We start from the raw sequence: 20902 nt of genomic DNA on the forward strand, positions 1-20902 counted from the left end.
ACATGACACAGATCAGCAAAGGTCACTAAGTTGGAACCTTTTACCTTTTTATTGGTCTGTCATGTGACCTTTGCTGATCTGTGTCATGTAACCTTTGCATGTGACCTTGCTGACCTGTCATGTGACCATTTCATGTGCTGTATCATGTGACCACTATGAAGCCCTATATAGAGCACATGCCATTAGTTACACTCATGCTGGGATGAAGGCCTGTAGCCGTAGGCTGAAACGTTAGCATGTTTTGCTGGCCAAAATAAATTGGTGGAAATGAGGCACTGGCCCTGTCCTTTTTCAAACTGGTGAGTGCTACCCTACATCCTTGGATGTGGTTCTTTTAAGTATATGTTGTTGTTTTTTGGTTTAGCACCACAGTAAGAGTTTGTCTGTGAATGTTCTCATTCATCCAGGTCATGGTTATCCAAAGGAGTTGAATGAAGCGCAACTGGACTTGGTATATACCAAGTCCTATACCAAGTCCAGTTGCACTTGATTCAACTCCTTTGGATCACAGTAAGAGTTTCTTTTTGGGAAGGTGCATCCAACTCCTCCATTCCAACATATATGTAACTTGGCTTTCTCTACATAAGTAAAAGTGGCTTTCCCAGGCTTCATAAGAAGCTGTTAAATTCAGTTTTTTTGGCTGTTCTGGGTTTGAGTCTGGATGCGTGGATGAGCTGCCACAACCAACATGAAGCTGTTGGATGCTCTCTGCACCACAGCTGTGTCATTGATGTTAAGGTTGGGTGGCCGCCATTATCAGAGAGATGAGATCATCATCGTTTGTATCTATTTATTTACAAACCCTGCTGAATAGACATCCACCTTATATGCTGGCTCCCGGGCTGAAGTTGGAAAGCTGCAGGGCTTACAGCTGTGCTCCCTGTTGCTCCCCCCCCCCCACCTTTTTCTCCCCAATTGTATCCGGCCAATTACCCCACTCTTCCAAGCCGTCCCGGTCACTCCTCCACCCCCTCTGCTGATCCGGGGAGGGCTGCAGACTGCCACATGCCTCCTCCGATACATGTGGAGTCGCCAGTCGCTTCTTTTCACCTGACAGTGAGGAGTTTCCCCAGGCGGACGTAGCGCGTGGGAGGATCACGCTATTCCCCCCAGTTCCCCCTCCCTCCTGAACAGGCACCCCGACCGACCAGAGGAGGCGTTAGTGCAGCGACCAGGGCTTCCCACCCACAGACACAGCCAACTGTGTCTGCAGGGACGCCCGACCAAGCCGGAGGCAACACGGAGATTCAAACCGGCAATCCCTGTGTTGATAGGCAACAGAATAGACTGCTACGCTACCCGGACGCCCCCCCCCCCCCCCCCATGTTGCTACTTGAACAGTTTAAACAACCGGGGCTCCCTGATTGTCAACGCAGTTGTTTTCAATTGCCTTTAACTGGAAATTGTTCCATCTTGCTGTTGCTGTCAAGAAGACACGCATGTAGGGTTAAAATTCCTGCCTGTGCCCCTGGGCAAGGCAACTGAAAGAGGAAGTGGAGTTGGTCCCCGGGTGCTGCAGCTGCCCACCGCTCCTATACAATAGGATGGGTTCAATGCAGAGAACACATGCACAAGGACACGATAAAGTGGCTTTCAGTTCTTCTGGTTTTGGCAGTTCGCCATAATCATTTTTAATTATTCCATTCACACAGCCATTGTCATTATTCTTCTGTCCTCTGATTACTGCCCTCCCGTATTTTTGTGTATTTCTTGGTGGCCTTCTCTTGGCACTTTAAATATGCAACTTGACGCCACTGTAAACCGAGAATCCTTCCTCGATGGCCTTTTTCGAGGAAAAAGGAAAAAAAAGAGAAAAGTTAGACTCATTTAAACAACAATGTCCTTGAGAGCGTTTGAGGATGATGATGAGAGTGATAATGACGGTTCTGTTTTCTGTCTGTTTTACACGTTTGACTAGGCATGATGACACAGACCGGGCCGTGTAATGCATTCTGGGCTGCTCGCCTCTAATAGCAGCTTTCACAGATGTCAGGAGATACAGCGGGCCGCTTGGCAGCGCGAGCCCCCAGTGCCATCAACGGTTAAAGATCACACGCGCATATTAAATGTATGCAAAGTGTATTAATAGACATGACTGATATTCTCCAACCATTATTCAATGGAAACCCATCAAACGATACAGAGGGACTCTTGCGATATTTTTTTCAGAGACTTACTCATATCTGATTACGATCTGACACCCCCAGACACTAACCACAGCGATGAGGTTGACATTGTTTCGACATTTCATTCACTCTCCGCCAGCACAGGGAACTATTCTGCGAGGTAGTACAGCCTTCCTATCCGCACCTCTTCACCCTTTCTGTCACCAGTCTACTGCTTCTTACACCTGCTTCTCACACCTGCTTCTTACACCTGCTGCTGCTGCTGGGTTCTTCTTCTTCTTCTTCTTCGTGTGTTTAGGCAGTATGGTTTTAAATGGATATGCTCTTACACACAACAGCATCCAGCGTCTCCCCGTCAGTCTCTCATGCTGCGGCTGTGTCCTTCTCTATTCTCTACACCACAGTGTAGCTCTTCTGCCTCAGACAAAGACGGCGAGGGGGGGGGGTTCGAACCCATGCCAGTGAGACGGCTCACCCATGTGAAGTGATACCCGACTCACGTTCGCAGAGATGGACGCGAATATGAAATCCCTGCCTCTCCTGCTTGTGTGTTGGTGCTCCAGCCTGCCAGCGGGGGCCGTGTCTGTGGGAGGTATGGTTTGATTTGTGGCAATACTTTTTTTATCCATGCTTTTATTTTGTTTTTGTTTTCTTGCTCTTGTTGTTGAGAGGTGCGTTTTGTGAGACGGCTTTAGGGTACGTCTCATGTCGTTTTAGCGCAGCCCGCTCACTCGGAGCTGCCGTGCAGGCTGCCTGTGTCAGCTTCACACAAATGGTCAGGTTTACTGAGCAATTGTGTATTTCATCCTTTAATCACGATGCTGTAGTTAATATCATTAAGGGCTCTTGCAGTCAGGGTAACTCAGCAGGACATCCCGGTCGGTGACCCTGCTCCTGACCTGGCTGCCTGTTTCTAACTTACACTCAACTGTTTTGGTTTTATCTCTCACAATGTGAGAGTGTCGCAGTGTCGTTTTGCCATTATGGTTATAAATGCTTATAAGGATCGGGTCCGCGGTGGTGTAGCGGTCTAAGCATCGGCTTTGTGTCGATGCGGTTGCCCACTGGGGACCGGGGTTCACGCCCCGCGTGTCGTCAGATCCGACTATGGCCGGACTCGATGAAGCAGCAATCATTGGCAACGCTGTCTTCGGGAGGGGGATGGAGTCGGCTTGTGGTCGTCATGTGAACGCGTCTCTGGTGTGTCGCAAAAAGCAGTGGTTCGGCCTGGAGTCGCCTTGTCACGAAAGTGGCGAGGCGACTCCTTCGAGACTGCCGGCCGGAGAGATGCAGTTGGCGAACGCATGCAGTACGAGTGTGGGTGTTTGAATTAAAATAGGGATCGATTGGCCACTAAATTGGGAGAAAAATCAGAAATAAATTTGTAAAAAAAAATGCTTATAAGGGGTGCTGCCAGACCTGCACAGACTGAACGTGCATATACCGTGCACCCCTTTTCTCCCGCTGCCGGTTAACATGCGGACGGGGAGGTTTTCTTCCTGCTTTCCAGTCAAAATACTACATGAGCATCTTCCGTTCAAATACAAGTACAATCTTGTCCATTTCCAGTTAAGATGCGGGCAGGGGGAGGTGTCTGTTCTTACATCCAGTGATTAATCATGTATGATTTCTTCTTACTTTCAGTTCAAATAAATTCATCTTTCTGCATAACTGACTACTGGCTAACCATTGCGTGTGACCTTAAAATCGCTGGAGAATCTGCAGGATGGACACACGGCAGCTACCGGCTGGAATTCTGCCCCATCAGCCGTAAAACCTTAGGGTAACTGCACCTCACGATAACTCTTAGTTGAAGGAAAATGTAAAAAAAAAAAAAAATACTTGTTTAGGGCATCCGGGTGGCGTGGCGGTTTATTCCGTATACCAACATGGGGATCGCCAGTTCGAATCCCCATGTTACCTCCGGCTTGGTCGAGCGTCCCTACAGACACATTTGGCAGAGTCTGCAGGTGGGAAGCCGGATGTGGGTATGTGTCCTAGTCGCTGCACTAGCGCCTCCTCTGGGTGCCTGTTCGGGGGGGAATAGCGTGATCCTCCCATGCGCTACATCCCCCTGGTGAAACTCCTCACTGTCAGGTGAAAAGAAGCAACTGGTGACTCCACGTGTATCGGAGGAGGCATGTGGTAGTCTGCAGTCCTCCCCGGACCAGCAGCGGCTCGGAAGAGTGGGGTAATTGGATACAATTGGGGAGGGGGAAAAAGGGGGGGGGCTCTGTGTTTAAAGAGTTAATACTGACTTTTTTTTTTATCCCTAGAATTTTTTCCTGTCCCCTCGCAGTGCTGGAAGACGGCTACGGCTGTGCAGCTGCAGCAAACGGATCCCTGCCCGAAGACACTTTCAAGAGTTTTGACACAATCATCATCAGCCTTTGCCAGAACTCCAGCTGCCGCGTCATGATCAACGAGTTTAAGCCAGCTTCTAACAGTAATTATTCATTACATTTGCGTTATAGTCACATTTTTCTACTTTAATGCGAGTCAGGGAGTAGGGAAATCTACTCGTAACAAAATGGAAAAACTCCAAAATGAAACCCATTATCATGACTTAATTATGAATATGTGTGACCAGTTCAGCTAAATCCCCCGGAAAACGTGACATTGCATCAGACGCCCGTAAACGTCAACATTACCTGGAGCAGCGGATATGAACACCACCCCTATCTTTCAGCGGGCGTTGAATATGAAGTCCAGCTTCAGAAATCAAATGGCGACAATGAGGTGAGATCTACTGTCGTGAACGTCCACACGTGAATACCTTGTTTTTCAGTAACTCGACCCGTAGTAGCTTTCAACTGGACCATTAGGCTCACACTTTCTGATCAGTTGTAAATGGCGATCAATGAATGAGTATTACGAACTTATAAACGCTTACAACACTCTTGTCATAGTTAGCAGATGGCTTTAAATGTCTTACAATTCTTAAATAACTGGGCGTCGGGTTGCGTAGCGGAGCGGTCTATTCCGTTGCCTACCAACACGGGGATCTCCGCTTCGAACCCCCGTGTTACCTCCGGCTTGGTCGGGCGTCCCTACACCGTGTCTGCGGGTGGGAAGCCGGATGTGGGTGTGTGTCCTGGTTGCTGCACTAGCGCCTCCTCTGGCCGGTCGGAGCGCCTGTTCGTGGGGGAGAGGGAACTAGGGGGAGTAGCGTGATCCTCCCACGCGCTACGTCCACCTGGCGAAACTCCTCACTGTCAGGTGAAAAGAAGCGGCTGGTGACTCCCCGTGTATCGGAGGAGGCGTGTGGTAGTCTGCAGCCCTCCCCGGATCGGCAGAGGGGGTGGCGCAACGAGCGACCGGGAAGGCTCGGAAGAGTGGGGTAATTAGCTGGTTACAATGGGGGAGAAAAAAAAGGGGGGGGGGTCCAAAAAATCTTAAATAATTGTTGGTAACAGCGTTACAAGAAAAACACTAGGAAATTGAAAAACAATATGACATTAGAATTCAGACCTGACATTTCAGAACAAGTTAAGTTTAAACACAAAGTCCTAAATGGTTCAGGACAAAACCTTTTGGCCTCGAGAGTCCAGTCGACTGGGAAGCGGTGCTATCAGAGCCATCAGCAAGCGGTCACGTTTAGATAAACCAAAGGAAAACGACACTAGATACAATTTTCCGAGTTGCGTTAATAATATGGTTAACTAATATTATGAAGTGTTAGCAAGTGTGTTGAGCTTATGTTCTATTATTTGTTAAATAGAAACAGTCACAATGTTTCAACATTATCTCTATATGCTGTGGGGATAAACACGCCATTAGTAGCCATAAAACCGAGCAGTCTTCTGTGTGTCTCCTAAAGCGAAATTGTGCGGGAAATTGTCCCCGGTGACGTCACCAGTCACATCACTGGTGGACACTGGTAAAACTGCCGCCTTTGTGTGGTATCCAATAACTGCACGTAGTGTTATTATTTGATAGATTGTAGTCAGCTGAAGGTAGCGGCAAACCAAGAGGTAAGGGCTGTCGTTTCCACATTCAGGGATTGTCCGCCAGTGACGTCACCGGCGGACACAATTTTGGTGGCATTTCAGCCACGCATCGAAGACAGCGCAATGTTATGGCTACAAACTGAGTTTTATTCCTATAACATACACCGATAAGCCAACATATTAAAACCACTGACGGGTAAGTGAACAACATTGATTCGCTTGTAATGGCACCTGTCGAGGGGTGGGTGGGGTGTATTAGGCAGCAAGTGAACAGTCAGTTCTTGAAGTTGATGTGTTGGAAGCAGGAAAAGGGGCCAAGCGTAAGCATCTGAGTGACTTTGACAAAAGCCAAACCGTGATGGCTAGACGACTGGGTCAGAGCATCTCCAAAACGGCAGGATGTTCCCGCCGGTACGCAGTGGTCGGTACCCACCAAAAGTGGTCCAAGGAAGCACAACCGGTGACCCGATGACAGGGTCATGGGCTCCCAATGCTCATTGATGCGCATGGGGAGTGAAGGCTAGCCCGTCTGGTCCGATCCCACAGAAGAGCTACTGTAGCTCAAATTGCTGGGAAAAAAATTTAATGCTGGCTATGATAGACAGATGTCGGAACACACAGTGCGTCACAGCTTGCTGTGTATGAGGCTGCGTAGCCACAGACCAGAGTGCCCGTGATGATCCCTGTCCCCCACTGAAAGCACCTACAATGGACACGTGAGCGTCATAACTGGACCATGGAGCAGTGGGAGAAGGTGGCCTGGTCTGATGAATCACGTTTTCTTTTATATTGTAGCGAATTCGGGGGACAACGCAACCACAGGATCTGCCGCGGCCGGGAAGCGAACCCGTATCGCCCGCACCGCAGGAGACATCGCTAACCGCTCGACTAAAGGGTCAGACCCGCCAGCCAGCGTGTCTACTTATCCATGCACGTTACACTATCATGTGGATGGCTGGGTGTGTGTGCGCCGTTTACCCGGGGAAGAGAGGACAACAGGATGCACCATGGGAGGAAGGCAAGCCGGCGGAGGCAGTGTGATGCTCTGGGCAATATTCTGCTGGGCAACCCTGGGTCCTGGCATTCATGTGGATGTTACATGAACAGTAACGGTATTCCCCTGACAGCAGTGGCCTCTTTCAGCAGGATAATGTGCCCTGCCACACTGCAGAAATCATTCAGGCGTGTTTTAAGGAATATGACAAAGATATCAAGGTGGTGCCTTGCTCTCAAAATTCCACAGATCTCAGTCCAATCGAGCATCTGTGGGATGTGCGAGAAAAACGAGTCCGATCCCTGGAGGTCCCTCCTCACAACTTACAGGACTTAAAGGATCTGCTACTAATATGTTGGTGCCAGTCTTGTGGAGTCCATACCTTGTTGGGTCAGAGCCATGCCCGGACAGGCAATCTGGCAGTTCTGGCAAATGCCAGAAGGGCCGCTGCACTTTTGGACCACTGGGCCGCTATGTTCTGAGAACAGGGGAAAAAAAGAAAAGGTTTTTTTTGTACCTAAATAAATTCAACGCAGGCGGCTACAATCGCGTATCACACCGGCTCATTATACAGGATGGACCGGCCCACTTTTGTGGAGGGGGGCTCCCTTGGGGGGGGGAGCTCCCTGGGGGGGGGCTCCCTGGTAAACTATGTTGAATAGTGTTGGTGTAAGGTGGTGAGCGGGAGCGGGCCCTCCCCCTTCCCCTCCTCAAGTGGCTCGGCCCAGGTCTAGGCTTACGCACAATCGCAGTGCGGTCAAGTTGGTCAATTTCATCTTTGGTCGAGTTCAACAATAAAAGGTTAAAAATTGAAGAAAACAGTAAAAAAAGAAAAGAAAAGCAGGTGCTGAAAAAGAAAGAGAGAGGAAGAAGAACACACCTTGTGGCTGGCGCAGCTAAATGTGCTCAGTTTATGCAGCCTGCCATGTCCAAAACGACTAAACTAGCTAGCGTTAGCTACAGGAATGAGGAAGAGGAGCACAAGGAGGGAGAGACTGCGAGACAAGCTAATGAGGGGGGAGAGAGACACGGAGAGACACAGGCTAACAAGGGAGAGAGTCAAGCTAACGAGGAGATGCTAGAGAGACTTTAATATAAATGAATGTCATGGGATATGTCATTATTGTGGAAGCCTTTAGAGGGCGCTGTTGGTGCCGATTGCGGAGTGTTTTGAATTTAAGCGTCACTTGCATTAACACAAATATGCGAGCATAACCTCCTGTTCTTTATGCGTATTCCACTCATTGCTGTTCTGTTGTATTCTAGGATGGCCATCTGAAGGTGTTGTGTTGTGCTTCAGTGTGTGTATTATTTAGTTAAGAAAGCCTGGAAGTGTGCCGCGTGCTGCTGGTGCCGATCATGTGTGCGTGATATTTGCATTACAAAATACACAACCCCCCCCCCCCTTTGGAAAATGGGCCGGTCGGAACCAAATGCCAGAGCCAAATTTTTGCCCCAGTCTGTCACTGGTCAGAGCTGTTTTGCTGGCACGAGAGGGACCTACACAATAATGGGCAGGTGGCTTTAATGTTTTGGCTGATCTGTGCAGATAGTAGATAATGTTGAAAATCGTTATTGTTTCCCCTTTTAATCTCTATTTACAAATACTCATTATGAAGCATTACCACAGTCATCACAATCATCTAGCCTAATTTGTTTTATTTCAACTTTTTCTCAGGCTCAAACATTCCCGAGGAGCACCAATTTCATGTCAACTAACAGATCTCAATTTGAAACAGATTCTGAATATTGCATAAAAGTGAAATCTTATCACATCTATGGAAAACATTGGAGCAAGTGGAGTCAACTGAAATGCTGGAAAACGGCAGGTAATTAAGCATTAGGAATTACTGTCAGTGAGTTTTCTGGATTAATGTACAGCAAATAAAATAAAATAAGACAAGTTATCAATTTGGCAAATAGGGTGAGTCTGGTTTCCAATGGCCCGGCAGACCCTAAAAGAAAGCATCCCTCTTTTCTAATATTGCTTATCTGGAGTGTCAGTACCTTTTGGACATGAACCGCTCACCTCTAATGCTTTACTGTTTCCTCATATAGAAGGCAAGAATAAAATCCTCACTCTGATGGAGTCTGTCGGACCACTGGTTTTTGTGGTTGGGGTCCTGCTATTTGCCATCTACAGCCCAGGAACAAGGTGACTGGTCTCACTGAACATGCATTGTCATATTCCTCCCTGCACTTGCTTCCCTAATGTGGAACTTTTGTCAGATGAATGTTCTTTATCGGCAACATGCCAACGCGCTACCAGCATTTTGTCCATTGTCATTGTATGATGAAAGGACTCAAGGTCAAGGGTCAAGGTCAGAGTTGGGAACAGGGATAACACTCACGAAGTGGTTTATTTGCCTTGGTCGCTTGTGATATGTAAGCTAAGCTAAACAAGCATTTAAAGCAAGAGTTTGTGAATGTAAATGCGCTGCAGATCGCAAAGATGAGCCGCAACAGCCACGCACACATATAGCATGAGTGGATGATGACACATGGGCATACTGAAGCTTTACTTTAAGAGGGCTTTGTTGGGCGGAAATAAAGATAAAACCCTCCTTTCAGGGAAGATCTTTTTGGATTCATGATTTGGACACATTAAGGCAAGCGGATGTCAGTGGGGAGCTGTCGTTCCCTTGCTTCGTGAGGATCTCGCTTGTTTCGTGTGGGCTTGGCCCTGCAAGTCTCTTGTCCTTTGACTGTGTATTTAGTGGACCACATGTGTATGATACACCACATCTGGCACAATGAAGAAGGCTGTTTTGCCCGAAAAGTTTGTGTGAGGGCGTTCGGGTAGCGTAGCGGTCTGTTCCGTTGCCTACCAACACGGGGATCGGCGGTTCGAATCCCCGTGTTACCTCCAGCTTGGTCGGGCGTCCCTACAGACACAATTGGCCGCGTCTGTGGGAAGCCGGATGTGGTTGGGTGTCCTGGTCGCTGCACTAGCGCCTCCTCTGGTCGGTCGCGGCGCCTTTTCAGGGGGGAGGGGGAACTGGGGTGAATAGCGTAATCCTCCCCCTCGCTACGCCCCTGGTGAAATTCCTCACCGTCAGGTGAAAAGAAGCGGCTGGCGACTCCACATGTATCGGAGGAGGCACGTGGTAGTCTGCAGCCCTCCCCGGATTGGCAGAGGGGGTGGAGCAACAACTGGGACGGCTCAGAAGAGTGGGCCCACAGTAATTGGCCAGATACTATTGGGGGAAAAAAAGGGGGGGGAGCAAAAAAATAAAATAAAAAAACAAAGTATTAAAGATATTTATTCAAATGTGAACCACAGAACCGCCTCGCCACCAAAATACAAAATAAAGGATTGGGAGCTGCTGTCATTCCCAAATAGATTGACAGGTCTCTTTATACACAGACTGATACCAGACAATAACTAAATCTGAGTTTCTAATGTTTCTGTTGCTGTTGATGGTTTGTTTACATCAGTAGTGCTTGTAAAGATTGGTGTAAAACGGAACCATATTTTCATTACCATCTGTTGACACAGAATCCTTATTTTCGATCCTTAATTCACATTCTTCAATTACGTGTGTAAATATACCTCCATTTTACATGGTTGGGAATGGTGTCCTGAACTTTGTTTACAAAAAAAAAAGAAGTTTTTGTGTGGCTTGTGCAGCCATGTTAGTCTCTATATTTAGAGATCTTGCGATATTTATATCACAAGAAAATCCCCAAAGGCGGATTTAGGAGGTTTTATCGATAGCTGCGAGTATGTTCTCTTATCTATCCTGGCACTGTGTCACTGACTGATCATTACACTCCTGCTGCTGTTTGGTATCAACATTTCAACTGCAGGATGAAGATAAAGTCGCTCTTGCATGTTCCGACCCCCGCCCCTTTCTTCCAGCCTCTGTTTCAGGAATACAGAGGCAATCTCCAGGTAGGTGCTGAAAAGCCTAATGATCTCAAAATCACCATCACAAAAATAACACTGATAATAATCTTTATCTATGCAGTACTTTTCAAGACAGCATTACAAAGTGGCAAAATCGTGTCAATCTGCGGGTTATAAGCTATTTATTTATTTATTTATGGGTACATAAAGCTTTTATTGATAAACTCAAGTAAGCCACTCGATCAATTATTCATCAGTTATTTAGTCAGTGGTTGATTGGCTGTTTCTATTGCACCCTCGCTTACTTTAACACGTTATTCCAGTCCAACCCATTTCTACTTGCCCTTTTAATGTTCTCATGGCATAATCTGCCTGTTGTACTGTTTTGTGGCAATATTAATTTGTTTTATTACTTTGATTGTTCTATTCACCACCTCTTGATGATACAGGACACACTTCCATTAAACGCTCTAGACATGACATGTAATCTTGGCTATGATAAGCTTACTGTGGGTCAAATATACTGCGACTACTACTTCATATAGTACAACTATGATATGACTGCTGTGTAGCAAACGTACTGCTATTGCTACTTCATATAGTACCACTACTATATAACCAATGTACTACCATATAGTGCAATGTAGTAACTGTACTATCGATACGTGCTCAATAATCCAGGTAAGGAATCACAGAAAGTTGAATCAGTTCATCTGGACACAACGTTTACTGACAGAAACGCTTGGTCGCTCATCTAACGCCCCTTTTCCACTACATGGTACCGGCTCGACTCGACTCGCAGAGTGTCGTTTTCCATTAGCGTGTAGCTGTTCTGTATTGATTTTGGTACCCGCTCCAGTTGTTTTGGAACCTCGACAAAGGTGGTACCAGAAAAGTGGTAACCGTTACCAAAAATGCCGGTACTTTCCAGTAATGGAAAATGAAAAATCGTTTTCGAGTTGGGCCGGTACCATGTAGTGAAAAAGGGGCATAAGTGACCTCTTCAGTCTCAACTGGCTGCAGGTATCCCCACCCTTATAAACAATACAGGTACATAATGACCGAAAACAACGATCAGTTTCATATGCGTAACCATTAACTAGAGTTACAATGGCCATGTGTACTGTTCACAGAGGATTGGAGAATAGTTGCAATCACAGCATTGTAAGGTGGAGACAGGTGTACTCTTAGCGGCGTGTTGTGGGTTTGAAAGCAACTGAGATGCAATGTTTGGAAAATACGTGTCTCAACTGCTCCAACACTCCCGCCAATTTGAATATGAAATCGATCGCTGGTTTCAGTCGTTATGCAACTGTACTGTTCATAAGGGTGGGGACACCGATAAAACGTTGTGTCCAGATGAACTGATTCAACTTTCTGTGATTTCCTTACCTGGATTTTTGAGCATGCATAAAGACATTTGAATCTTTCTGCTTTTCACTGACTCGCTTGTAATTTGGTTTGGATAGAAGCGTATGTAAAATGAATCAATTTAAATTTAAATGACATTTGACATGTCGTTGTGTTTATAGGAATGGCTCTCATCTCAAGGCCATGTCATATCAACATGCAGGATGGAAGACTTCCTGATAGCTGATTCTGTCATTATTGCCTCAACGCCTATCCTAAAGGACAGGGAAGCATATCAGAGCCTTCCAGAAATGTCAACAACACTACCAGTGCTCATTCAAGGACAGTCATCTTATGTTGGTTTGCCTGGGATAGATTTCCCCTCCAATCATACAAAAGGAAACTGTCCCGAAGACACATCCTACACTCAGCTCCCCTGCTCGGCCATGGAGTTTGGTTTTGAGGATGTGGTTACTGCCTCTTCTTTGCCTACAGATTTCTTGGACACCAGCCATGCTGACTCGGGGTGCGGTTGTGAGGAGGTGACAGAAAACCCAGAATTCAGTTTGCTGAGCGGTCCGCAGCATCCCAGCCCACAATGCTTCCAAGATGACTACTGCATCCTCAACAAAACAGCAGAAGGCCTCACTCCAGTTTTAGTGCCCAGGGGAGGTGACGTGAACGTTCAGCAGGAGACCTCGTGTAAGAATGAGAGCTGAACAGCAGGAGAGACTTGGTCAATGTTTTCTTGTGTAGTTGGTTCATGGAAAACTGACTGAGACTCGTAGTACCGATGAAGAATTAGCAGTGGGCAAAATGGACAAATGAATAATGCTTGAACAAATCATTTTCCAGTTCATTACGAATCGAGTCTCAAATGGTATGTACAGGATGTAACCAGTGATGCACTGAACAGGACATTGAATGGTCCATATGATGGTCCATATGCTAAGAAGATAATTCAATTTGCACTGGGCAGAAGCAGAACACAGTATATTTTTAGTGAATTGCAAATATGCTACTGGTGTTCTTTGTCGAATTTTTAGCTGTCACATTCAATATTCACATCGGTCTAACATTTGGTCAGCAAAAATATATCTTAGTTGATTCTGCTTGCCGTTGAAACAGTACGGGAAAGTTATTTAGCCAGCAAATATAAATGACAAAACCCTTTTAAAAAAACATTTTTACAAATTGTTCAGTGCTGCCAATTCATGGTTTGATGAATCACAAAGTGGTTGTAGTGCAAATAATGTCTTATAAACCTCAGTGCCTTGATTTTACAATTGCTTAGTTTTATTGTATAGTATTTCAGTAAGATATGCATAAACAATTATTCTGCCAACTTAGCATTGATTATGTGAGCCCTCAACTGAGCTACAGTACAGGCAATAGATAAAGATACCTTATATACACACACACATGCATGTATGCACACCTACACACACACACACACACACACATGCATGCATGTACGATAAAAAACAGGAAATCACATAAAATATATTACAAAGGCACCATAAGAAATCTATGTTTAGGAAAGAAGAAATATATGTTAGTCTTACAAAGAGACAACTGTACCAATGCCTCCACAGCTGTAGCGTGTAGTACTAAACCTTATGTTTGATAAAACCAAGATGATCTCATTTACAGAGGCATTAAGCCGGCAAATTAACTTCTACATGAGATTTCTTAAAATGTGGAAAGCACTGACTCCTGCAGCCACAAACATTTCACTTGCACTACACCATCTAGGTCTCTTAAGTAGTATTCTTATGGCATCATTATAAGCTACTGAAGTCTCTGTAAGCTTGCTTTTTTGTAGTTTGACCACAGGTAGGCAGTATAGAGTGGTGTATATGCTCTGACCAGACATCTTCACTCCAACTGTACACACACTAAACTTGGGTGAGTGTTTGCTTGTGCATACACCATGCGACCTATAAATATCAGCATCTGTAATTTGTTCTGTAATACAATGTCCAAGATGTTTTACCTTATTACAGACACCAAGATTATCATCAGACAATTTGAAGTTAGGACATTTTAGACACTTGCCCTCTTTGGTTCTACAGATCAAGTCAATACTCCTACTGGCATTGTATTTGATATCATGCTCCACACCATACACAGAACATATAGTAAGGAGCTGCTGGAGACCAGTGCTACATGGACTAAGGACCACAGGATCATCTACATACATAATACAGTTCACTTGAGAATTACCAACAATACACCCTGTGTTACAGGTTTTCAATTGCTCGGATAGCTCTTCAATATATAGATTAAAGAGAACTGGGGACAAACTTCCCCCTTGTCTGACACCATTGCTAACACCAAATGGGTCTGAGACACTATTGCCCCATTTTACACACACACACACACACACACACACACACACACACACACACACACACACACACACACACACACACACATTAATTTTGGTTTTAGCTAAAGTAACAAACATTTTTGTTACACAACCAAAGGAGCTACGTGTAGTTTTTAATAGCAACCCAGCAACCCATTCTTAGTTATCTGCAAGACCTTAATAAAGATGAATTCTTCCCCCATAACTGCCTCATCCATGTCATGGTTGCATACCATTTAGAAGACAAAAGATTGTATTGGACATTGGACTAATTAATGGTCACACCCATATTTGCATATGAAACCTGTCATTAGTTTCGGTCGTTATGCAACTGTATTGTACTGTATTGTTTATAAGTATGCAACTGTATTGTACTGTATTTGTTATAAGGGGTGGGGACACCTGCAGTCAGTTTAGACTGAAGGTGTCACATGAAATGTATCCTGATGAACTGATTTACCTTCTTTGAGCTGTATTGGATAGGTCCACAGATGAAGAAGTTTATCTCGGGGGCCAAAGGAAGCCTGGCCTCCCCATGAATATATTGTAATAAAGACAAAAAACATATATATATATTCCGTATTCCGGCGGCTGTCTTTAATGAGTTTTGCCATTTCCCTTGTTTTTCTTTTTGAGCTGGTGTAGCGAGTGAAACAACGCCCTTCTGCGTGCATTACAATAGCCGGCTTTCCATTGCGGAACTTGAGCCCTAGAACTTAGATCTGGAACCTAAACACGAGGTCTTCAGTTCGTGTTGTTTTCCCACTTCCCGAGAGCCCTACTGTGTCACACACGTTTCGCACTCCAGCACAGTAGTTGGCAATAAGCATCGTCCAGTTGGTTTACAAACGAAATACACTGAAGAAGCGGGAAATTTCACCAACGTCGTCATAACGTCATTTCTTAGGATGCCATCAAGCTGCTTCTGAATATCAGATTCGCAGTATATCGCGAGTAGCGCTTGGATCTCCTCTGTCGTCAAGTATCGTCTAGATTTGGGATTTTCCATTTTTTGTTATATAAGAACTTGCAAGAAACGGTAACAAACTAGCTAGCAAACGTTAGCTTGTAGCTAGCGATGCGATGGTTAAAATGGCGGCATTCACAAACGGTGAAATTCGCAGGACGTAGCCAAGACGTAAGGAACGTAATTCGTGCGTATGACGTACTTCCACCCTGAGCCCCGGGGCGCGAATTTCCGAAAGGTTGACGCTAGATCCAACGGGGGGTGGGCACGGAAGTAGACGTGATTGGTTGTTGCGTCGGCCAATAGACAGCGCGGAACCTCGAAGCGCACTAACTGCCAGACCGACAGACAGAGCAATAGTTGGGGCGAATTAAGTTAACGTTAGTTAGCTAGAGATAGCAATAGCGGTAGGATTAGGGTTAGGGTTAGGGTTACAGTACGATCTGGCAATGTTAAGGTCAGCTGTAAGCTAGCTAGCTAAATGTTTCAGTGCGCATCGTTTGTTTCAAGTCAGTGAGCTTCGAGGTTCCGCGCTGTGTACTGGCCGACGCAACAGCCAATCACGGCTACCTCCGTGCCTACACCCCGTTGGATCTGGCATCATCCATCCATCCATTATCCAAACCGCTTATCCTGCTCTCTCAGCGTCGCGGGAATGCTGGAGCCTATCCCTGCAGTAACTGGGCGGCAGACGGGGAGACACCTTGGACAGGTCGCCAAGCCGTCACAGGGATCTAGCGTCAACCTTTCCGAAATGCAGGGTGGCAGGGGAAGGCTCATTAAGTTCATTAATATTAATAAAAGAAGCGCTACCTGATTGGCCGGTGAAACGTTGCCGCTCTGACGTTCACGTTGCTCCTGTCAAAGCACGTGATTCCTTCGTTGCACTGACAATGCTTGGCTAGTGGAGCTACGTTAGCTCACATAAGTTATAACCGATCTTCGCCATTATACATATTTATCAAAACAACTACTTGCCCTATCTCTCTATTGTAACGTGCACGGATAAATAGACTGTGGCGGTACCCGGGCTGCCCCCCGAATTCACTACATTGGCGTCAGAAGTGGGACGGTGAGACCGTGAGGCCATCGGAAGCGCGTGCGCCCGGAGGCGTGAAGGAGCTGATATGCTTAAGCGCGGGGACGCACTTCCCGAAGGAGGGGGGGGGGTAGGTGTAGCGTGCACTGATAAATAGACCCGCTTAGGCCTTGGCTAACGAGTCGGACCCTTTAGTCGACTGGTTATCGTAGTTGCCCGCGGTGCGGGAGAGACGGTAATCCTATCACCACCACAGATATACTGAAAACATATATTTATTATTTTCGCCATTATTTTCATAGGCGCAATAATGTACAGCAGACTAGTACTGGTTAGAAAGATGATGCATCAGCTTCAGTAACGTTACGAATTCTGCGGGGAGAGAGTGGAAGTAGCAGCATTTTGAGGATCTGACCCTTAAGGGGGTTCAACCTACAATAATTGTGAAATATGTGTAACACAAACGTTATAATACATTCCCTTACAAAAAGTGCCTTCTGGCAAACGCTTGTGGCAAACGTCTAGCAAAGTTGCTGCAAGTTTATAATAAATAAATATACTGTGGCAGGAATGAGGAAAAACACAGGAGACCAAGGCGAGTTTGATGTTTATTCCTCAACTCCAAAAACCAACTGCAGCAGGAATAACCCTGCACCGGCGTGCCACAATACCTATAATTTATGTAATAAATATTTATTTAATCGGGGGAACCTGTGTGTGTGTGTCTGTGTGTGTGTTTTGTTTTTGTTTTTTGTCGTTTTAATCACAATATTTACATGACCTGTGAATTCCATTTTTTAGAACTGGTATACGTATATATTAAAAAAAGGCATAGTCTGTGATTTATTTGAGTTTTTTTTTAAATCAGAATATTTAGGCCTACATAAACGTGCTGTTTTCGTTTTTTTTAATACAATACAGTTTATTTGCTCCTATGTTTGCCACCCAGGGACACACTATCAGTCACACACTGAGAAAGAGAGTGTGGTACCGATCTTTTGGGCAATGCACTGCCCTCTTCTTTAACTCTGCCATAGTTATGATCTCTCCGGGCTCTTTTTAGGAGGTCGTCCCGTGATCAGTGCCTGTCTGCCTCCAAGTGGTACCTTCAGTCGAGCCACAGCTGAAGGTTGCACACCAATTGCTGTGCTCATTTGCAGGCATTTCCTTGCCCGCATTTTTAGTAGTTTGGCTGAAGTGGCCGCACCAATTGGTTTTCCAAATGTGGACAGCACTGAAATCAGTGCACTGTCGGTCGTAATCTTTTCATAAGAGGAGACAACAGATTTTATGGGTGCCTGGAATGTTTCATCCTGTCTCAGTTTCTCCAACAGCCCCTCAACCATACTTTTGAGGCAATCCTCAAGATGCTGTCTTTGACTGGCTGATCCTTCTCCAAGTGGTGAGCCTTCTGCAGGTGGTGAGCCTTCTCCAGGTGGTGAGCCTTCTCCAGGTGGTGATCCTTCTCCAGGTGGTGAGCCTTCTGCAGGTGGTGAGCCTTCTCCAGGTGGTGATCCTTCTGCAGGTGGTGAGCCTTCTCCAGGTGGTGAGCCTTCTGCAGGTAGTGAGCCTTCTGCAGGTGGTGAGCCTTCTGCGGGTGGTGAGCCTTCTCCAGGTGGTGATCCTTCTCCAGGTGGTGAGCCTTCTGCAGGTGGTGAGCCTTCTCCAGGTGGTGATCCTTCTGCAGGTGGTGAGCCTTCTCCAGGTGGTGAGCCTTCTGCAGGTAGTGAGCCTTCTGCAGGTGGTGAGCCTTCTGCGGGTGGTGAGCCTTCTCCAGGTGGTGATCCTTCTCCAGGTGGTGGTCCTTCTCCAGGTGGTGAGCCTTCTGCAGGTAGTGAGCCTTCTCCAGGTGGTGAGCCTTCTGCAGGTGTTTAGCCACTTTGCTCTTGGGTGCCTATTTGACAAGGGCACAGAGTCTTAATCTCAGATCGTATTTGTATGTGTTACATGAAACACTGCATATGACTCATAAACACTGCACAGGTCTTGCCATTAAGGCAAATTTGTCTCTGGCAATTTGTGTCTTTTACTGTTTTGGATTGGTGTATTCCCTGCCTGCCTACTGGCCCCTGCAGGCCACTGAACAGTTTAATCAGCTGGCCCAAGGTCGTCTAGAGTGTTGAAACTGGTAATGTCAAGCCCTTCTGCACAAAACTCACTTGCAATGGATGGAGTTTCCTCAAAGATTTCCTCCCTCTCAAACTCCAAATCCATAAACCAGTTGTCTGGTACGTTGAGCTTTCCTTTTTGGACAGACAAGGGGAGAGGTACACAGAAGTCATGAAGTAAGCAGTACAGTTTTTTGTTGGTTTTTGTTTTGTTTTTGTTTTTTGTGTAAGATATCGGGCAGTAATGAGACTGTGGTCTCACAACAAAAGGTTAACACCACTATAGTATTCATTCCCTTGCAACTTTGACTTTAACTTTAATGTTCTGTTTTATATTCTTTTATCAACTCAAAGCTTACATGTAGTAATGTAGTTACAAATGTAATTTGTACAAATGTGCACATTTTGCACTAATGCAAACACTTCATCAGGGCCAGGACTATCTCAGAATAAGAAAGCTGTTGACATTCCCAGAGAAGCAACCTAGGCACTATACCTGTGGCAATCTCATAAAACAACTTCCTTGCAGTGGGTGAGGTGACTGGAAAGAAGGCGCTGCCTTGCAGCTTGAAGGCCTGCATCACTGCATGCTGGTGCTTGCAAGGAGCACCACTGTTGCCATCTGGACAGGTGCATGTGCCCATAGACACATTCACCAGGTACATGGCATCTGTTGATGCACTGGGAATGGTATAGTTTGACTCGTCTTCCTACAATATGAAAAAAGAGAAGAATGTTGAATGTCATATTACAAACATTGTTTGTTGTGAACCATACAATATGAGCAAATATGCATTCAAAATACACACCTTGACAATTCTGTTAGCACTCATGATGCCTTTGAATTTAGGCTGCTGCTTTGTGGCCCTGTTGTTTGCCACATCCATCAATCTTCTCACATAGTATGCCTCCAGCCTGGTTGTGATGAAGTCTACCAGTTGTGTGACATTGTAGGCCTTCAGTCTATAAAATGTGGTAGGGAGGTAGTTCTCAATCCAGCAACTCCACAGTACTTTTCAGTTGCGCAAACAGTTGGTTTTCAAATTCACCACCCTGATCATGGTGTATTCTTTTTGGGGAACCAAATCTTAGAGCATAGTTGTTAAAGTTTTTTATCTGCAGCTGTTTTACCTGATTTTGAAGTCGTGGCATACGCCTGAGCAAAGCGTGTAAAATGATTGATGATGACAAGAATGTATTCATAACCACCCTTGCATTTGTCAAGGTGGAGAAAATCAACAAAGACTAGTTCAAACGGCTGGGTGCTGGTGATGTTAGTCAGTGGCGCTCTTGTCTCACGGCATGGCTTCTTCTATTTAAGACACGAACATCTTCTCATTACATAATCCTCTATCTCTTTTTGCATATAGGGTCAGTAAAACCGGTCCAGTATGAGTGACACTGTTCTGTCCACACCTTGGTGGCCCATCTCATTATGGAGTTCCCTTAGTGCTGTATTTTTGTGTTTTTCTGGTAGAACTAGCTGTTTTCTGTTGACTGTTTTTCTGTACAAGACTCCATCACTGCTCATCTCTAATTTGTCCCATTCTCTGAGGAGGCGGGTGACCTGAGAGGTGAGTTTCAGTTCTGGACCTGATGGCTTTTGTTCTGATAATTTATACTGAATCACAGGTCCAATAGTTGAATCACTCCTCTGATCCTGATTGATCTGCCCTATTGCCAGTGGAATGACAGGTGTGTCTGTACTTACTGTTGCACACATGGCTGAGATGCCCATGGACCATGACACACTGAATTCATCCTGATTTTCAACTACCTGTGAAGCCACTCCAATGAAATCATATGACTTTTCTTCTGAGCACTCTTTCATAAATGTCTCCATATCTATGGGCATCCTGGACAGACTGTCTGCATCAATATTTTCCTTACCAGGGCGATATTTAATCGTGAAGTGGCAATCTGCCAGTTCTCATACCCATCTGCACCCTGTTGCATTCAGTTTAGCGGTAGACAGTACATATGTGAGCGGATTATTGTTGCTATAAACTGTGAAAAATGACGCATAGTAGAGGTAATCGCGAAACTTTTCTGTGATCACCCACTTGAGGGCTAGAAACTCTAATTTACCTGAATGCAGGTGATAATTTTTCTCAGCTGCACTCAAAGAACGAGAGCCATAGGCAATC

At 45.7% G+C, this 20902-nt stretch overlaps 1 protein-coding gene across 1 annotated transcript; it reads left to right on the top strand.

Annotated features, from left to right (window-relative positions):
* Positions 1-2330: 2330 nt before the first annotated feature.
* LOC130118419 (interleukin-21 receptor-like) lies at positions 2331-13518 on the top strand. Its single transcript, XM_056286867.1, has 8 exons — positions 2331-2718; positions 3771-3909; positions 4403-4572; positions 4717-4865; positions 8749-8899; positions 9129-9225; positions 10881-10965; positions 12453-13518. The coding sequence occupies exons 1-8, from the start codon at positions 2637-2639 to the stop codon at positions 12987-12989; spliced, it is 1410 nt and encodes a 469-aa protein (XP_056142842.1). The 5' UTR covers positions 2331-2636; the 3' UTR covers positions 12990-13518.
* Positions 13519-20902: the final 7384 nt, after the last annotated feature.

This window comes from Lampris incognitus, chromosome 9 (genome assembly GCF_029633865.1).
Source record: "Lampris incognitus isolate fLamInc1 chromosome 9, fLamInc1.hap2, whole genome shotgun sequence".
In the NCBI taxonomy this organism is placed as follows: Eukaryota; Metazoa; Chordata; class Actinopteri; order Lampriformes; family Lampridae; genus Lampris; species Lampris incognitus.

What these genes read in the sequence shown, in the direction of transcription:
- LOC130118419 (XM_056286867.1), top strand. Translation starts at nt 2,637, where the DNA reads ATGGACGCGAATATGAAATCCCTGCCTCTCCTGCTTGTGTGTTGGTGC. An exon ending in GTTTAAGCCAGCTTCTAACA is followed by an intron (nt 4,573 to 4,716) that starts GTAATTATTCAT and finishes ATGTGTGACCAG; the next exon opens with TTCAGCTAAATCCCCCGGAA. An exon ending in GAAATGCTGGAAAACGGCAG is followed by an intron (nt 8,900 to 9,128) that starts GTAATTAAGCAT and finishes TTCCTCATATAG; the next exon opens with AAGGCAAGAATAAAATCCTC.